A 15,214-nucleotide genomic window follows, 5' to 3' on the forward strand; every position below is an offset into this window, starting at 1 on the left:
TTAGTACATACTAATGGGCTACTCCCAGTGACACATGGTGTCACAAACGTTATGGCGGTTAAGGTTTTCTTCGCTACATTTAAATAAAACTAGCTCTACATTTTACAGTTCTTTTGTTTAGTTTTTTTCAACTTTTTTCTTTTTTAAATGTATTTTACAATCAAGTTATAGATACAATTTGTATCAACAAGCAAAAGTCAATTCTAGACATTTGTGGCTTAGCTGTTTGCGGCCTTTAAAACAAGATGGAGGGTATGGGCGGGCACTGGGCACGCCCCTTTCCCTCCAGGCATACGGTGCGCAACGCAGGGTGCGCGTTGGGTGCATGGCGGAAAAGTGAAGGGAACCTGACAGACTGGCATACCCGGGTCACTAACGTGTGGGTAGCAAATCAAATACATTTTAGCTCTTTATTTTTCTAAATTTTGAATAACCGGGATGCCAACCTGCAAGTTGCTCTTTAAGGGGTGGAGTAGCGCAACATACCGGTGAGCAAGTGCTGCTGTACCAAGGGACAGCTAGCACAAAACTGCCCTCTAGTGGTGAGTCGACGGCTAGTACAAATCACCAGTTTAAATTATTGTTTTAATTAGCTACATATTTTTGTCTATAAAGATCCCTGTCTCATGTATATGTGGGTGCGTTGGGCATTTACAATTATTTAATTAAAATACAATGTAGCACCATGCTACCATGAGGTAAACCATCAAATCAATTTGGTGGCAAGCCTCATTGTGAGGATCCTTCACTAACAAAGGCTAGCACCACACCTTTCTTTTGCTAGGGATATAATGGCCTGAATGGTCTATTACTTCAACACAATGAAGGGAGTGGAGAAGGATGGATGAGGTGGAGAAGGGGGAGAAGAAGGATTAAGTGGAGAAGGATGTAGGATGAAGTGGAGAAGGATGTAGGATGAAGTGGAGAAGGATGGATGAGGTGGAGAAGGATGGATGAGGTGGAGAAGGGAGGAGAAGGATGAAGTGGAGAAGGATGAAGTGGAGAAGGATGTAGATTGAAGTAGAGAAGGATGGATGAGGTGGAAAAGGGAGAAGAGGATGAAGTGGAGAAGGATGTAGAGGAAGAGGAGAAGGAATGGCTCGCAAACCCTAAGCCAAATGCCAGAAACAACCTTGACGGCAGCCTTTGCGATCCAATTGTTTCACAGGAGGAAACATTTAGGCAGTTATGTTCACCTTCTCATGAGTGGATAGGACGCCCCTATCCCACTCCATGAAAAAACTAAGTCCTCAGAACCCAAAAAGTCTTCTGGGGAGAGCAACAATCAAATAAGGGTTTTTTCTTTCCTTCTAACTTCTAAGCACTTTCACACAGCATTAGAGAAATGTACACTTTCTAAGCACGACAAGTCTAGTTTAGGCTTGATTAAAAAACTAGATTAAGACTAATACCACTTTGTTTTGGGAAATGTAGTAGTGTGGCACAACTTTAGATTTGTTAAAAATTACGTTAGTACTGTAGGCTACTTGTATTTGGCCCGACGCCAAAAGTATACTTGGTATTTTAGAGTCTTCATCACATTCACGTACGTCTGTTGATTAGATATCTTAAATTAATTTGATAGCTGAAAATGGTGGCAACTCTCGATTCACTTCCTATACAACAAAACCATGAGGTTATTTTAAGGATTATAAAACCTCCTCACGTGATAGGATTCAGTGGTATTCCTGTCGCCTAGTTAGCCCGGCGTTAAGGCTCTGCTCACTGCGTTCCCGCAGCGGCCCCACCAGAGCCAGACGCCGGCTCGGTCATCCACCAGATACTACGGTGTTGCCCGTAGCAACGCCTCGGGCGACAAGATGCGCCTGTGTGTCAGATACTTGTAAACGCGGTTAAGTACCACCTCCTGTGATTACGAGGTAAACACCTGGTCGCTAAGCAACGCGGACTGGAGCAAGGCACTGATGTCACCAACTGAAACTTCCGAGCGTCTTTACTAATGTGAGCGGTAATAACGTTCACGGCTCTTTAACCGGGCTTTACTCGGACACCGACTATAGCGGACATTTTGGACGATTTAAGATAAACTTCAGGAAAAACCCAAGCATAGTTAGACGGTGAACATGGCGTCGCCATTCTTGTTGCGTACCATTCTTTACATTGATGGTACGATGTCGTGTATGCGGGGCGGGAAAATCGAATACAACCGACTCGGTGACACTACGACAACTATAATGTATATTTAGCACATATTTACATGTATTCAAATGGCACAGACGAAAGCCAACCTTAGAAGCTCAATGTGCTGGATATCAAAGTGCATCACGAGAACCGAGTCAAATGGTACGTCCCTTTGTAAAGCAATAAGGTCCGCAGAGCCAGCGCCATCTTTACGATACGGCTCCGCGCTGACTGGGACACAGGTTGGACCATTGAGTCAAAGTGAAAATGTGTGAGGGTTCTAGACTGCAAGGCCATAAGATTCTTCTTTCTACTTTGTGAACAAGCAGAGAGTAGAAAGCAGTCTTCCCACGTCGAGAAACCTTCTCCGGTCTATGTTTTGAGCAGTTACGTCCACAATCCGAGCCTTGCTTCTGGACACAAGTCCAGAAGCTAGTCAGATAGCATAAAATACTTTTTTACAAACATTTTTTATACGGTTAATATAGTTGCAGACTTCCTTGCAATATCATTTTCCATTGAGGAATATCACTTGATATTCCAACAAAATTATTTCAGGCAAAATCTAAATTGTGCCAACTTTGAGCATCATAGAAACATCTTACAGAAATATATATGTTAGAAAATCCTGAATCTGCAATAAATACACTGGACGGAAATCGACACCAAATGAACTGTTGAAACAACATCAATGATTCAGTTGAACCCTCCGACCCTGGAGAAGAACTCTGGTGCAGGGTGGGGCAGTGGTGCCTGGGGTGTTGGACTCACAACCCTAATGGCACGGGGTTCGATCCCCCATGTCTTCAGACTACCCCTTACGGTGATGCCTACCCCCGCTCCCACCTTCTCCCTGTTGACCTGCTTCCTAAATGAATAGTAGTAAATACACTAAATAGATTCATTTTTTTGGCATTGTTTAGCAGCGTATTAATGTCTGAAATGATGGCTTGGTGTGAATTCTATGTACAAAGACGTGTGCATTCCCGGGTCCGAGCCCTCTTGCCCGGCCTTTTCAGTCCTACCAAAATAGTAGCTTTGTGAGGTGAAACTGAGAAAATAGATCTTTACATGTGGAGGAAGGAGGAGGAGGCAGAGCAGCAGACGAGAGGATGGCTGAAGCATGGGTCGGTGGGAGATAAGGCGTCATGCTGTGAGGTAAGAAGCAGCCTCCCTCGCGCTCCTCTGAGGAAACACGACAACAAATCGGTCACCTCGTGCGTACGTCAAACCTCAGATTCGGAAACAGACTGACACCTAGGGGGACGCGCCGAATCGACTGATTCACGCCTGAATCCGGGTGTCGGATGATGCACTGTATCGAGTGATTCACGCCTGGATCTGGATGTCCGATGAATCCTGCTGCTGAGATGAATCTAGGAGTCGTTACGAGGGCAAGTGTGTGTGCCTCAGCTAGTTAGCTTGTGTCGTCTCATAGGCTAACGTCCTCACTGACGGAGCTGGTGGTCAACAGTAGTTCAGTGGGTAAACGTGAGAGCAGTTGCCCCAGGTAGCCACGTCCAGCACGTGGCATTAATGATCGTTGCAGATATCCTTTTTTATTACTAATTATAAACTGCATTGTGTCGAGCCACAGAGTGGAGAATGGTCAGATTCTTTAAAAGCTTTAAGACATAATGTGGATATATACAATATATAAATGTATATTTAGTATAAAGTTGGATGTTTTCCATGCATGTGCTACGTGGCTGTTATGAAGCACCCCAGGTGTTGTGTGTCAAGGTCCGAGTTTTAAAATGAGGGAATATGAAAATGCACCACAAAAGATATTCCAGTCTTGGTTTTCCCACGTAAAACATCCAAATGTTGGACCAACTTTTACTTAAGGAGTTCTCTGAGTGACGCGTCGCACTGTAGTACTCTCCAGATCCTCTTGAGGGCAGCGTCGCTCACGTTAACACAACACCTGGGAAATGCAGCGGATCTCCAGGTAATCACAACATGGCTCAAAGCGCCACCATCATCCGAAACACAAACAAACCGTCATACACCCAAACCTCCGACCGGCCTCTGGGCATTGTGGGTAATGCGAACAAGTGCGGCGGCGTTCAGTGACATGACCTCAGCTTGGTGACGATCACGGCGGCCAGCTGCTGCGGGTCGCTCAGGTGGGGGTTCTTCTCCATGACAGCGTGCACCACGTATGCCGGGAAGATGTTGCACAGGTTCCGGTACGTCTGGTACCGCTGCTCCGGGGCCACGTGGCGCTCGGCGCTGGGGGGCGGCGGTGGCGTCTCCCACGGCGACTTCCAGATCTGCTCCATCTTGTCGGGCATGCTGCGCACCATGACGCGCTCGCAGCACGGCATGAGGCTGGCGCTCAGCGGGTACGAGTGGTACCCGTATGAGTCGCCCACGCAGGGCAGCGGGTCCCAGCTGGCGTGCTGCTCGCGGCACAGCGGGGGGCGGCCGCGGTGCCGCATGGGGTTGCTCTCGTACAGCCGCGAGTCCGAGATGCTGTCCATGCGCGTCATGCCCAGCGAGCGGGCGGGCTGCGCCGACAGCGGCGGCAGGACGCTCTGCGTCTGGGGGTAGTCCCCAGGGCAGCTGGACCGTGCGCCCACGGGCACGTGCTGGATGTGGGGCGCCAGGTGGCCGCCTCCGCCCGCCGTCCGGGCCCCCAGCTTGGGCTCCTCGGGGCCGTAGCTGTGCACGCGGGTCAGGGAGTCCCGGTGGAACCCGTGGGAAAAGGCGTGGATCTGCGCCTGGCTCAGCGAGGGGGGCCGCGGCCCCTTCAGACTCTCCTCCAGGCTGCCGTCTCCCGAGCCGGGGTAGTGGTCCCCGTAGGAGGAGAAGGAGTCGCTGTTGGAGTGGCTGAGGCAGGACTCGGGGCAGCGGCCCAGGCCCGGGCGCTGGTAGGCCCCGCCCCCGGTGCCGGCGTGCTCGTGCTCCATGCTGCAGAAGCTGTCCACGTTCTGCATGCTGCTCATGCTCATAGTGGAGAAGTCGCTGTGCAGCGAGTAGTAGCCGTGGTCGCTGACCGAGTCGTACTTGGGGAACTGGTCGCTGTAGGTGACCGAGGCCCCGTGGCTGTTGGTCACCAGGATGGGCGGATAGTGCACACTGGACATGTGCTCCAGGGAGCTGTGGGAGAAGTGCATCGAGCCCGGCACAGGGCTGCTGGCCGAGCGCGTGTTCAGGGCACCCGGCGCGTGGCTCTTGGCGGGCTGCATGGTGGGCACGCTCAGTGCCGACACCAGCGAAGGCACGGAGCTCGCCTCCGGCTTGCGGGCGGCGAGGGGCGACGGCATCGTCTCCTCGGGCTCGCAGGCCGGAGAGCGGATGCTCGGGTCTGACTGCCGCTTGGGCGCCACACGCTTGGCCTCCGAGCAGCCGCCCTCCTTGGCGCCGGCCGGGCCCACGCCGCACTTGACCAGCGCGCCCTCGCTCATGGTTTTCACGGCCGACAGCTTGGCAAAGGCGCGCAGCTCGTCTGCCACGGAGCGCTGTGGCTGGTTGACGCGCTCGGGGTGGTAGTACTTACACTTGTGGCCGTACGTGCACTTCTTACCTGCAAAGAGAACCACACATACAGGAGGTGAGTGGGAAGGTGTGGTGTGTGTGGAGGTGTAGCAGCAGAGTAGAGGTAGACCGCGGGTCCTACCATAGGGGCACGGCTGCTTTTTATGCTCTGGGACCACGGGCCGCTTGCGGAGGAAGTTCTCCAGGCTCGGACCGTGTCTCCCCAGGGGGTCGTCAGGTGGCATAAACCTGGAGGAAGACGTTGTTATTCCTTATTTATCCTTTCATCTTCCAGGAAACCCCCCTGACTGTGAGTGATAGACCCGGCTAGGCCCGTGTGTCAGTCATATCATAATTTAATAACATACAGAGGCACCAAGTATTTTCCCAATACAAACAAACAACCTTTGCCTTTTTGCTTAAAATTGCCATTCCAACACACGGGCCTGTGCCTGTACGACGAGGTCATGACCTGTCCATTGACACCTGTCACTCACTTGTCGTTGACGAAGGAGTACATGAGGAGGCGCTCCTCGATGAAGGTCTTCCACTCGGGCTTCTCGTTCTGCAGGTCGCGGTAGTTGTCGTTGGACACAATGATGCCGTCCGAGTCATAGGCCAGCTTGACGATGAAGCGGTCGTCGTAGCAGACCACACGGCGGCCCTGCACGCGCCGCGACGGTGTGAACACCAGCAGCTTCTCCTTCTCCAGCCGCCGCAGGATCTCCTGGTCTGGGGAGAGGGCACAACCTCATCTACTGAGCTAGAGGCTTTATTGGACAGGACTGCTGAGGGAGCCTGTTGGTATGTATAGAATGACATGTTGTTAAAGAGCAGGTAGGGGTTAGACAGTCTATATAGAGTGACGGTAGGGGTTAGACAGTATGTATAGAGGGATGGTAGGGGTTAGACAGTATAGGGACATTTCATTAAAGATCAAGTAGGGGTTAGGGGGCATCTTGCTCAAGCAGCCAACAGGTGAGGCTGTAGATACGGGGTATTGAACCCAGAACCCTCTGGCTGCCAGTCACATTAAGCGGCTCATTTCATCTACAGTCAGCGAACACCGAAGTGAAACAAAATGCTGTCCTTTGTTTCAGTAAATTGAGTTGTTTTGTTCTTTTCAGTGTTGGCAAGCAAATCAATGGAATGATTAAAAGGATTAACTGTTCCGTTTATATATCAGCTCACACAGGGCCTCATCATGTTGACCGTTGTGTGAAAACAAGGAAAACCAACTCTGGTACCAGTAGGACTCGCTGTAGTACACGTATAGTATACGTATTGTGTGGTAGTCTCTGTGGGGGGTACCGGTGATGAGTACTACCTGCTGTGGTATATTGTACACATGGTGGTCTCCGTGGGGGGGGGGTACCTGTGATGAGGGCGTCCGGACGGGACTGCTCCTTCCTCCAGGTGGGGACGAACACGGTGATGTCCCGGTGGCCTTTCTCCAGGAACCACTCGATGGCTAGCTGGATGCCCCGGCAGGAGAACACCTCCTTGTTCCCATGGCTACGGACACACAGGAACCCCGTCTCTATTACGAGGTCTCCTTCACATCACAGACACATCACCCACTGTGACACCCCGTTACCCTCAGTAACGACCAGACCTCCTCTCCTACCTCATGGCCACGTTGGAGCCGTCCACCACGATGGGCCGGAGGTTCTCGCAGGTCTCGCACGGCTCCTCCTCCAGGGAGACCTCGGGGCTGGGGGCCTCTGTGACGCAGGGGGCCCGGGGCCCTGGGGCCCTGGCCGCACTGGCGCCGCCCTTGGCCTCGGGCTCCGGCGTGTTGCCCAGGCGCACCAGCTCAGCCAGCACGTCGTTGATGAGCGCCGCCGCGCCCAGCTTGTGGAGTACCGTGTCCACCTGCACGCCCGAGTAACCCAGCTTCAGGGCGAACTCCATCTTGCTCTGGTAGTCGCGCTCGCCGGCGTGCCGCGCGCCGACCGGCGGAGATGCCGCGGCGGCCGAGTTGTCATCGGTGCGGAGGTCTTGCACGGTGCTGCTCTGGGAGAAGCTGGGCCGGTCCAAGCAGGGTGAGCGGCACAGCTGGCGGTGGGGCTTGGCCACCAGCGGGTCCCGCCGTCGGTAGCCACTCCCGCCACCGCCCCCTGGGGTCACCTGGTGGGGAGCAGTGAGTTAGAAGAGCTCAGTTATAGAGCACCTTCCACAGACAACACAGGCAACACACTCACCAGACCCAGCACACTGCTGGCAGTACGCAAATCCTGTCATTATACAAGGTATCATGACATCATATCAACTGCATTATGTGGCGCTTTTCTAACCAGAGGCCACTCAAAGCGACAGTTATTGCCTAACATTCACCCATTCATACACACATTCACACACCAATGGCGATGTCAACCATGCAAGGCAAAAGCCAGCTCGTCAGGAGCAGTTAGGGTGAGGTGTCTTGCTAAGGGAAACCTCGACACTTGGGGATCGAACTAGCAACCTTCTGGTTGCCAGTCAACCCGCTCTACCTCCTGAGCCACATGCCGCCACTAACAGAAGGAAAGATCTTTTCCCGCCATAGGAGGAGCATTCCAGAGTTTAGCTGCAACCCCTTGGCCATGAGGCGCGGCCAGCTCTAGCTTAACATTAGAGGCAGGGTGAGTCTGGAGACTGACCTGCAGGTGGGCCCCGCCCTGGTCCTCAGGGTCGCTGTCGGAGCTGCTCCCCTCCTCAGACCCCTGGTCCCGGGGCTGGTCCTCCCCCCTGCTGGGCCGTTGCTCCATGTTGATGTGCTCCGCCGTGGACCATGCTGCCATCACGTCCCCCTCACCGTCGCCGCCGCCGCCCTCGCCACGGTCCCGCGCATGCTGCCTCACCTCCAGCACAGCCCCGGGCGCATGTCTCGGCGGTCCGCTCTAGCTGGGGGGAGGAGGAGGGGGGGAGGGGAGGGTGGAGAGAGTGTAGTGGACAGAAGGTTGATGTGGTCTCCCCCGTGATGTGCCGGTCAGGTCAGACGCACCCTGGAACCCTGGAGAGGAACACAGAGAGAAGGTCTGGAGTCATTTAGGAGTTTCATCATACTATTTCCAATAACTATCTGTAGGGAACAGGTAGGGGTTAGAGGGCAGCGTGCTCTAGGATGCCTACAGGAAGGTCTTAGGGCATCAGGGTTTGAACCCAGAACCTTTCCAATGGGAGTGGAACACCCTTACCAGTAGATGATCGTGCCCTCATGTTTTTTGGCCACAGACGTTTATTACCATCTCTGATACATGGAGAAGGGTGCAGGTGTCTGCTGACAGGCAGGCACTTGTAATAATGATCCAGATAATCACTAATTGCAGCCCTTCAATTATTAATGAGACCGAAAGAGCTGATGTTTAGTCATTAGCTGCAGAGAGACATGGAAAAAGGGGCAAGATAGTGTAATGGTTTGTTAGGGTGTTGGATTCCCAGCCGCAATGTTCTGGGTTTGATTTCCGATGTCTGCAGTCTACCTGTAGTCATCCTAGAGGAAAATGCCCCCTGATCACTACCTGCTGCGTAATGACCTGTCTCTATACTGTCCAACCCCTACCTGCTCCTTAATGACCTGTCTCTGTACTGTCTAACCCCTACCTGTTCCTTAATGACCTGTCTCTGTACTGTCTAACCCCTACCTGCTCCTTAACAACCTGTCTCTGTACTGTCTAACCCCTACTTGTTCCTTAATGACCTGTCTCTGTACTGTCTCACCCCAACCTGCTCCTTAATGATCTGTCTCTGTACTGTCTAACCCCTACCTGCTCCTTGTCTATCTAGCTGTAACACGTGCGGGCTGGTAGCTAGCTGTAACACATGCAGGCTGGTAGCTAGCTGCAACACTACCTGGAACACGTGCAGGCTGGTAGCTAGCTGGTAACTAGCTGTAACAAGTGTGGGCTGGTAGCTGGTCGCTGGTAGCAGTGCTGTGGTGGGTGACATGCAGAGAAGCCCAGAACAGCCTGTTCTGAACATTGTCATTTCACACCTCCTTCCAAAACAGTGGCAGGTTTGATGCCTTGCTCAGAAGGAGCATTGGCTGAGCCCAGAGATGTTTTTCACTATTCATAGAGTTCAGTTGCAATTTGTTGTTACTGTTTATTAGTATCAGTAGGCCCCTCCTTATATACATGTATTCCCAATAGTTAAATATAGTCAAGATAGTCAAAATAGTCTAAATAATTGAATACAATTTATCAGAGAATAAAATAGTAATTGAATCATTCAATAGTGAGGGCAGGACAAAAGGGAACTACCTTCAGTTCCAATGTCATTTCAATTTTACCTTAACATGAGCAAAAATATCATGTCCTTATTTACACTCCTAGATATTTCTCACACACACACACACACACACATGAGTGGAGAAGGAGGGCTGTACTGGGGAACACGCATCGTAGCGGTAGCTTCAAACGAGCCTGGTCCATGACACGGGTTGCCTAGCAACACAGCCCTGTCATCAGCCAACTCTTTTTTTACCAGTCACGACTAACACAAACACAACTCATTGTCTCTCCGCTGGCTGCCAGTAAATGCAGAACACCCCAGCCCTGACAGCGCTTTCCCTCCAGCTCACTGACCTGCACTACCTGATCATTATGCATTATTAATGTCTATACATTAATAACACTACCGTCTAATATACATTAATAACACTTAGACCTTCTATACATTAATAATGTCTGCTAAACATTAATAACACTACCTTATTACTATACATTATTAATGTCTTCTACATATTAATAACACTAACACCTTCTATACATTATTAATGTCTACTATACATTAATAACACACACCTTCTGCTATACATTAATAACCCTAACACCTTATATACATTAATAACACTCATACCTTCTACTATACATTAATAACCCTAACACCTTCTATACATTAATAACACTCACACCTTCTATACATTATTAATGTCTACTATACATTAAGACCCTAATACCTTCTTTACATTAATAACACTAACGTCTTCTATACATTAACACTAACAACCAACTAGACTTACTGAGGAATAATAATTGTGATAATCAATAAACTAGCAAAATAATAATTTTCAAATCAACTATTATAAGTGATATGTTGGCAGAAAAAATTATGTATTATGTTACATAAGTAAAACCTGAAACCTGAAAATTGATTTGCATGTCAGCCATACCAAACGTTAAAGGATCTTTAGGGAATCACAAGACGAGAAGAGCAGTGGTTTATGATCAGCTAGCATTGGAGTGGGATGAGTGGTAGCATGGATGCCGCTGAATCAGAGCTATGTTAGCATTAGCACCAGATGCTAAAAACACAGGAGCCGCCGTGTGGAGGTAAATCGATGGCTCTACCTCCTGCGTTCAGACACGATGACACACCATCCCGGCTGTTGGGGCCTAATGACTAGACAGACCAAAAAACAGCAGGGCCTGCAAAACGTGCAACAGCTCGGCGAACAGTTCTGGTTCCATAGCAACAAGTGAAGTGGTTACCTCCAGGCCCGTGTGCACTGGGGCTGGTCCTGCTAAGCATGACGTAAAGGCTGTGGACGTACTGCAGTGAGAAGAACACTTACATGTGTGTCTGTACATCCCTGCCGAGGGAGCAAAACAGCGGCTAGCAGCAGTGCACAGTGTTCTGGCTAAGGTGGATGCCGCTATGCTAGCCAAACTGTTGCCGTTGACAACCACCGCATCCTCTGTTGCAGCTTTTTTTTGAGTGTCAACTCGCATCTTAACTGGGGGCTACTGCTGTGTGTGGAGAGACTTATTAAGAACCAACTGTTGGTTCTGATGACTATGCTTGAGGTGTGTCTACTAGCACTGATGTCTAATAAGGTGTTAAAGGTTAGCCTGATCGAGTGATGGTGAGAACTACAGCCAAGCATTAATCGTGATGTTTGCAGAATCTGAGCATTGAGGGGCGATGAAATGATGATCAGAGTACCGGCCCAGGAAGAGAGCAAATGTTCGATGATCAAATGAGTCCAGTGCTTTGTTCTTTTCATGGTCCATCCCTGAACAAAGAGGTTTGCCCTTAGCTGACCTTGTGGTGTCATGGCTTTTTGTTCAGTTGCCAACCCGCTTACAAATCAGGAGATTACTTTATCGACCGCAATTACACATAACTGCTGCTGTAGCAGAAGCACTGACGACAGTCCTGGTGAGGTCATCCTTTCAGCAGACTTTCTTGACCCTGCTTTAAGGTAATAATACACAACAAAGTATAGTGGAATACTGCACTGTGTAGCTGTGGCGTGTGTTTTATAGGAACAGAGGTGTGACAATCATTTTGTTGTAAACAAACGGCCAAAGGGAAATGCGTTGAGTGTCCCATTAACGTTTTATGGTTTCCTTTGTAACTCAGCCCTCACTGGCTGCCTTCCCAACACACTTGGAAGATGATGTGGAGATTTCCATCCAATCATATAGCGTCCACATCCATCCAGCTCTGTACAGTGCGGATGATAGTGCTGATTTATAACCAGCTGTTGAACACATCTCACAGTGCCAAAGAGCTCCTTCCTTACTTATTAGTCGTGGTCCAGTCATAAAGATGCTGGCTGCTACCGTAGTATACCTGCCTGACTGTCAGCTATTGGTTCTGGTGGAAATATAGCTCACTACTACGCTCACATCCTACTGCGTCAACATACAAACACATTAATGCTTGGCACGCCAGGTCAAATCCACTTGACTGTTAAACTTAATGATTTACCGAAGACTTCATTGCCTTTTCATTCAAATGGCGCACATAACTGTGTGGAACGGGGACAGGAAAGTTTTAGATTGTGCACTTCAGACAAAGAAACGACTCCCTTGGAAGAGATGGAAGGTTGGTTTGGGCTCCCAAAAGTGATTTGGCTCAGAGCCATCGGGAAAAAAAAACAAGGAAACTTGATGAATTGAATATACTTTTGGAAATAAAATATTTTAGTTATTTTAGGACATTGCATTTTGTAAACACTGCACTATATGGATCAATATGCAAACATAGAATACATGCAATGCCATAAGCGTCGTATCTGTTGTAATAAAAGAAAAGTATTGAGGAGGAGCATGCATCGTGCATGTGGAGGTAACCGGTCACCTTGGCTTACATGCACAGACAACCAGTAAGTGTGCTGAGCTACACAGCATCCTATGCAAATAGGGGACACTCAGCATGAAAATAGTGTATAACCTTATTGTACCACATCTATAACCCCACTTGATAGCTGAACAAGACACCAGGAGTCACAAGTGCTGACTCGGACCAATGGCGTCAGGTACCACCACACCGAAGATTGAACACATCAGCATTAAAAGACACTTTCTCCAACTTCTGATCCCGGCCCCGTTCGGTTCGGTTCTGTTATCGGGGCTGATCGATGCTAATCGATCTGACACCCGTTGGCCCCGGACCACAGCGAGCTGATTCTCGCAGAACAGCGAGTTGGTAATTAAGTAAATTCAGCCCTCGGATCGATGGACAGTTGTGTCCATCCGTCATCAGACGGGCTGATGACGGTCAACAGGCTCCCCGTCCCTGCGGGGGGTCGGTGAGGCTAGCGCCCTCACGACAGCCCGGTGGGCAACAAGCTAGGCTTAAAGCGCTGGGAGGGCAGCGGCGGATTGCTAATATCACTTAGCATCGGCGGAACAGGGGTGTTGCTAACGCTCTTTAAAGCCGAAATAGTGTCGGAAGTTGAATTAAAAGTGGACATCTGTTGTGCATTTCAGCACACCGAACAACCGCAGTACGAAAAGCAGGTCTCAGTGGGAAAGGATCCTAAATGATGTAGAGAAGAGAGTGGAGTGGAGAAGGGATCTGCTCACCTTGTTGCTGTCATCTTCCTTCAGTGATGTTGTCGCAGTTCGCCCCGGGTTGCCAGATCGCCATGGGTTGCCAGATTGTACAAGAAAATCAAGTAACTTCAGCAGGCACTACAATGTGTTGCTTTTTAAATTGCTAAACAGTTTCTGTCTATTCTATTTTCTGTATCATCAAATGTGGTGAATTTAGATTAGACAGGCTGTTAATGTCAACAGAATCACACTTAGTTTATGTATCCTCTTCATTTACAGTTCTATTATTACTATCATTTAGTATTTTGTTTATTAAATTAAATGCAAGAATCAGGTAAACCCTACAAAGGAAAGAATATAACATAAAAAAATATAGGCTATAGGCAAGTAATAATCGTTATTCATATAGTATTATGGATGATCTCACTCAACCCTAAAAAGACCAGACACCTGCATGTCTCTCCTCTGCCTTTGGTTTGTAGCTTGAAACCATCAAATCTATTTATTTATCGCTTCCCGTTTAATCATTGGTATCTTGCTTTTTTTAAAACGTTTTTACACCATGGTGATTCAGAACACCAGCCTTTAGAACATCCAACCTCGGATAATAAGCATTCTCCTGTGGACTCCCTGGGTTTCATGGACTTGAGAACCTCTGGCCTCATCTGGATTAGTCTCTGTAATATTGTGGTATGTTATCAGGTATGATCAAATCTGCATATGATGCACGTCCGTAGCACTTGTCTTACTACAAAACCTTTTTCTGAACCTGAGCCACAGCCCGATCCATTGCAACTTTTAACATTCAACTCAACATGGTGATGTTGACTCTCTGATATTCTCCACCAACTTTTGTTGGAGGTGCCCAGGACCAGGCAAAAAAACAGGGGGGACAGAGCCTTTGCGGTGGCAGCTCCCAGACTCTGGAACTGCCTCCCCCTACACATCCGGGCAGCCCAGTCGCTAAATGATTTTAAATCTCAGTTAAAGACCCACCTTTTTTCACTGGCCTTCGATTAGCGTTTCCTTTTTACAAGTGCCAGCAAATAGTGTCCCCTAGTTACCTTTTAAATTTCTCTTCTATTTTTTCTTATTTTAACTCCTAGAGTCTTTGTCTTTTAACCCTTCCTTTTCTTTTATTTTCTTGCGCTTTTTTTGCCTTAGGTTTTTTTTTTTTTTTTTCAATCTGTAATCTGCACTTTCTGTGAAGCACTTTGGTTGCGGCTCAGCCGCATGTAAATTGTGCTATACAAATAAAACTTGACTTGACCATCTTGTCTTTAATCTCCTGTAGACCTTCTTCTGTGCAGAACAAGATGCTCCTCCCCGACACCAGGATCTGAACAGGATGCAGACCTTTAAGGCGGTGTGTTGTGGATGACCACTCTCAAGGTGAATATCCCTGCTCAACGGAACTCATATATAATGGAGAACATCCCTGCAAAGCTGGATATCGACATATCCAGGATATCAGTGTGTCCTATTGTCTCAATGTAACTCATATATAATGGAGAACATCCTTCACATGTTAAAACTACTCTAGAGCCTGGTATGGCTAGATCTTCAACATTACTAATGGATAATAAGAATTCAATCTTTGAGTAACTTATTAATGAATGCTGATGTAGAAAAACAGTGGAACATTACGTCTGTTATGATGTGAACCCACTTCCAGCCCTGGTCATCAGGTAATTGATTAGAAATCGGATGAAAGAATAGTCCAACTTCTTCAAACAAAAAATATATTTAACACACAATGTAGTTCAAAATACACTGTTCAATTACAGGGTTGAGAAGTATAAATACAAATCATATGACAG

The 15,214-nt window shown here is 48.7% G+C and overlaps 1 protein-coding gene across 1 annotated transcript; it reads right to left on the reverse strand.

The window, feature by feature from the left end:
• Positions 1-966: 966 nt before the first annotated feature.
• On the reverse strand, positions 967-8,613 carry zc3h12b (zinc finger CCCH-type containing 12B). The gene is made up of 6 exons (XM_084474096.1): positions 8,268-8,613; positions 7,253-7,755; positions 7,001-7,140; positions 6,123-6,357; positions 5,768-5,874; positions 967-5,674 (listed from the first exon to the last, which is right to left on the reverse strand). Exons 1-6 carry the CDS (start codon positions 8,406-8,408, stop codon positions 4,212-4,214), a joined length of 2,589 nt encoding a protein of 862 aa, XP_084330222.1. The 5' UTR covers positions 8,409-8,613; the 3' UTR covers positions 967-4,211.
• Positions 8,614-15,214: the final 6,601 nt, after the last annotated feature.

The sequence above is a fragment of the Micromesistius poutassou genome, assembly GCF_964030765.1.
Source record: "Micromesistius poutassou genome assembly, chromosome: 10".
NCBI classification, from domain to species: Eukaryota; Metazoa; Chordata; class Actinopteri; order Gadiformes; family Gadidae; genus Micromesistius; species Micromesistius poutassou.

Coding starts and splice junctions, on each gene's coding strand:
- zc3h12b (XM_084474096.1), bottom strand. CDS start 8,408: ATGGCAGCATGGTCCACGGCGGAGCACATCAACATGGAGCAACGGCCC. Junction 7,141..7,252: donor GGCTCCAACGTGGCCATGAG/GTAGGAGAGGAG, acceptor GTGTGTCCGTAG/CCATGGGAACAAGGAGGTGT. Junction 5,675..5,767: donor AAAGCAGCCGTGCCCCTATG/GTAGGACCCGCG, acceptor TTCTCTTTGCAG/GTAAGAAGTGCACGTACGGC.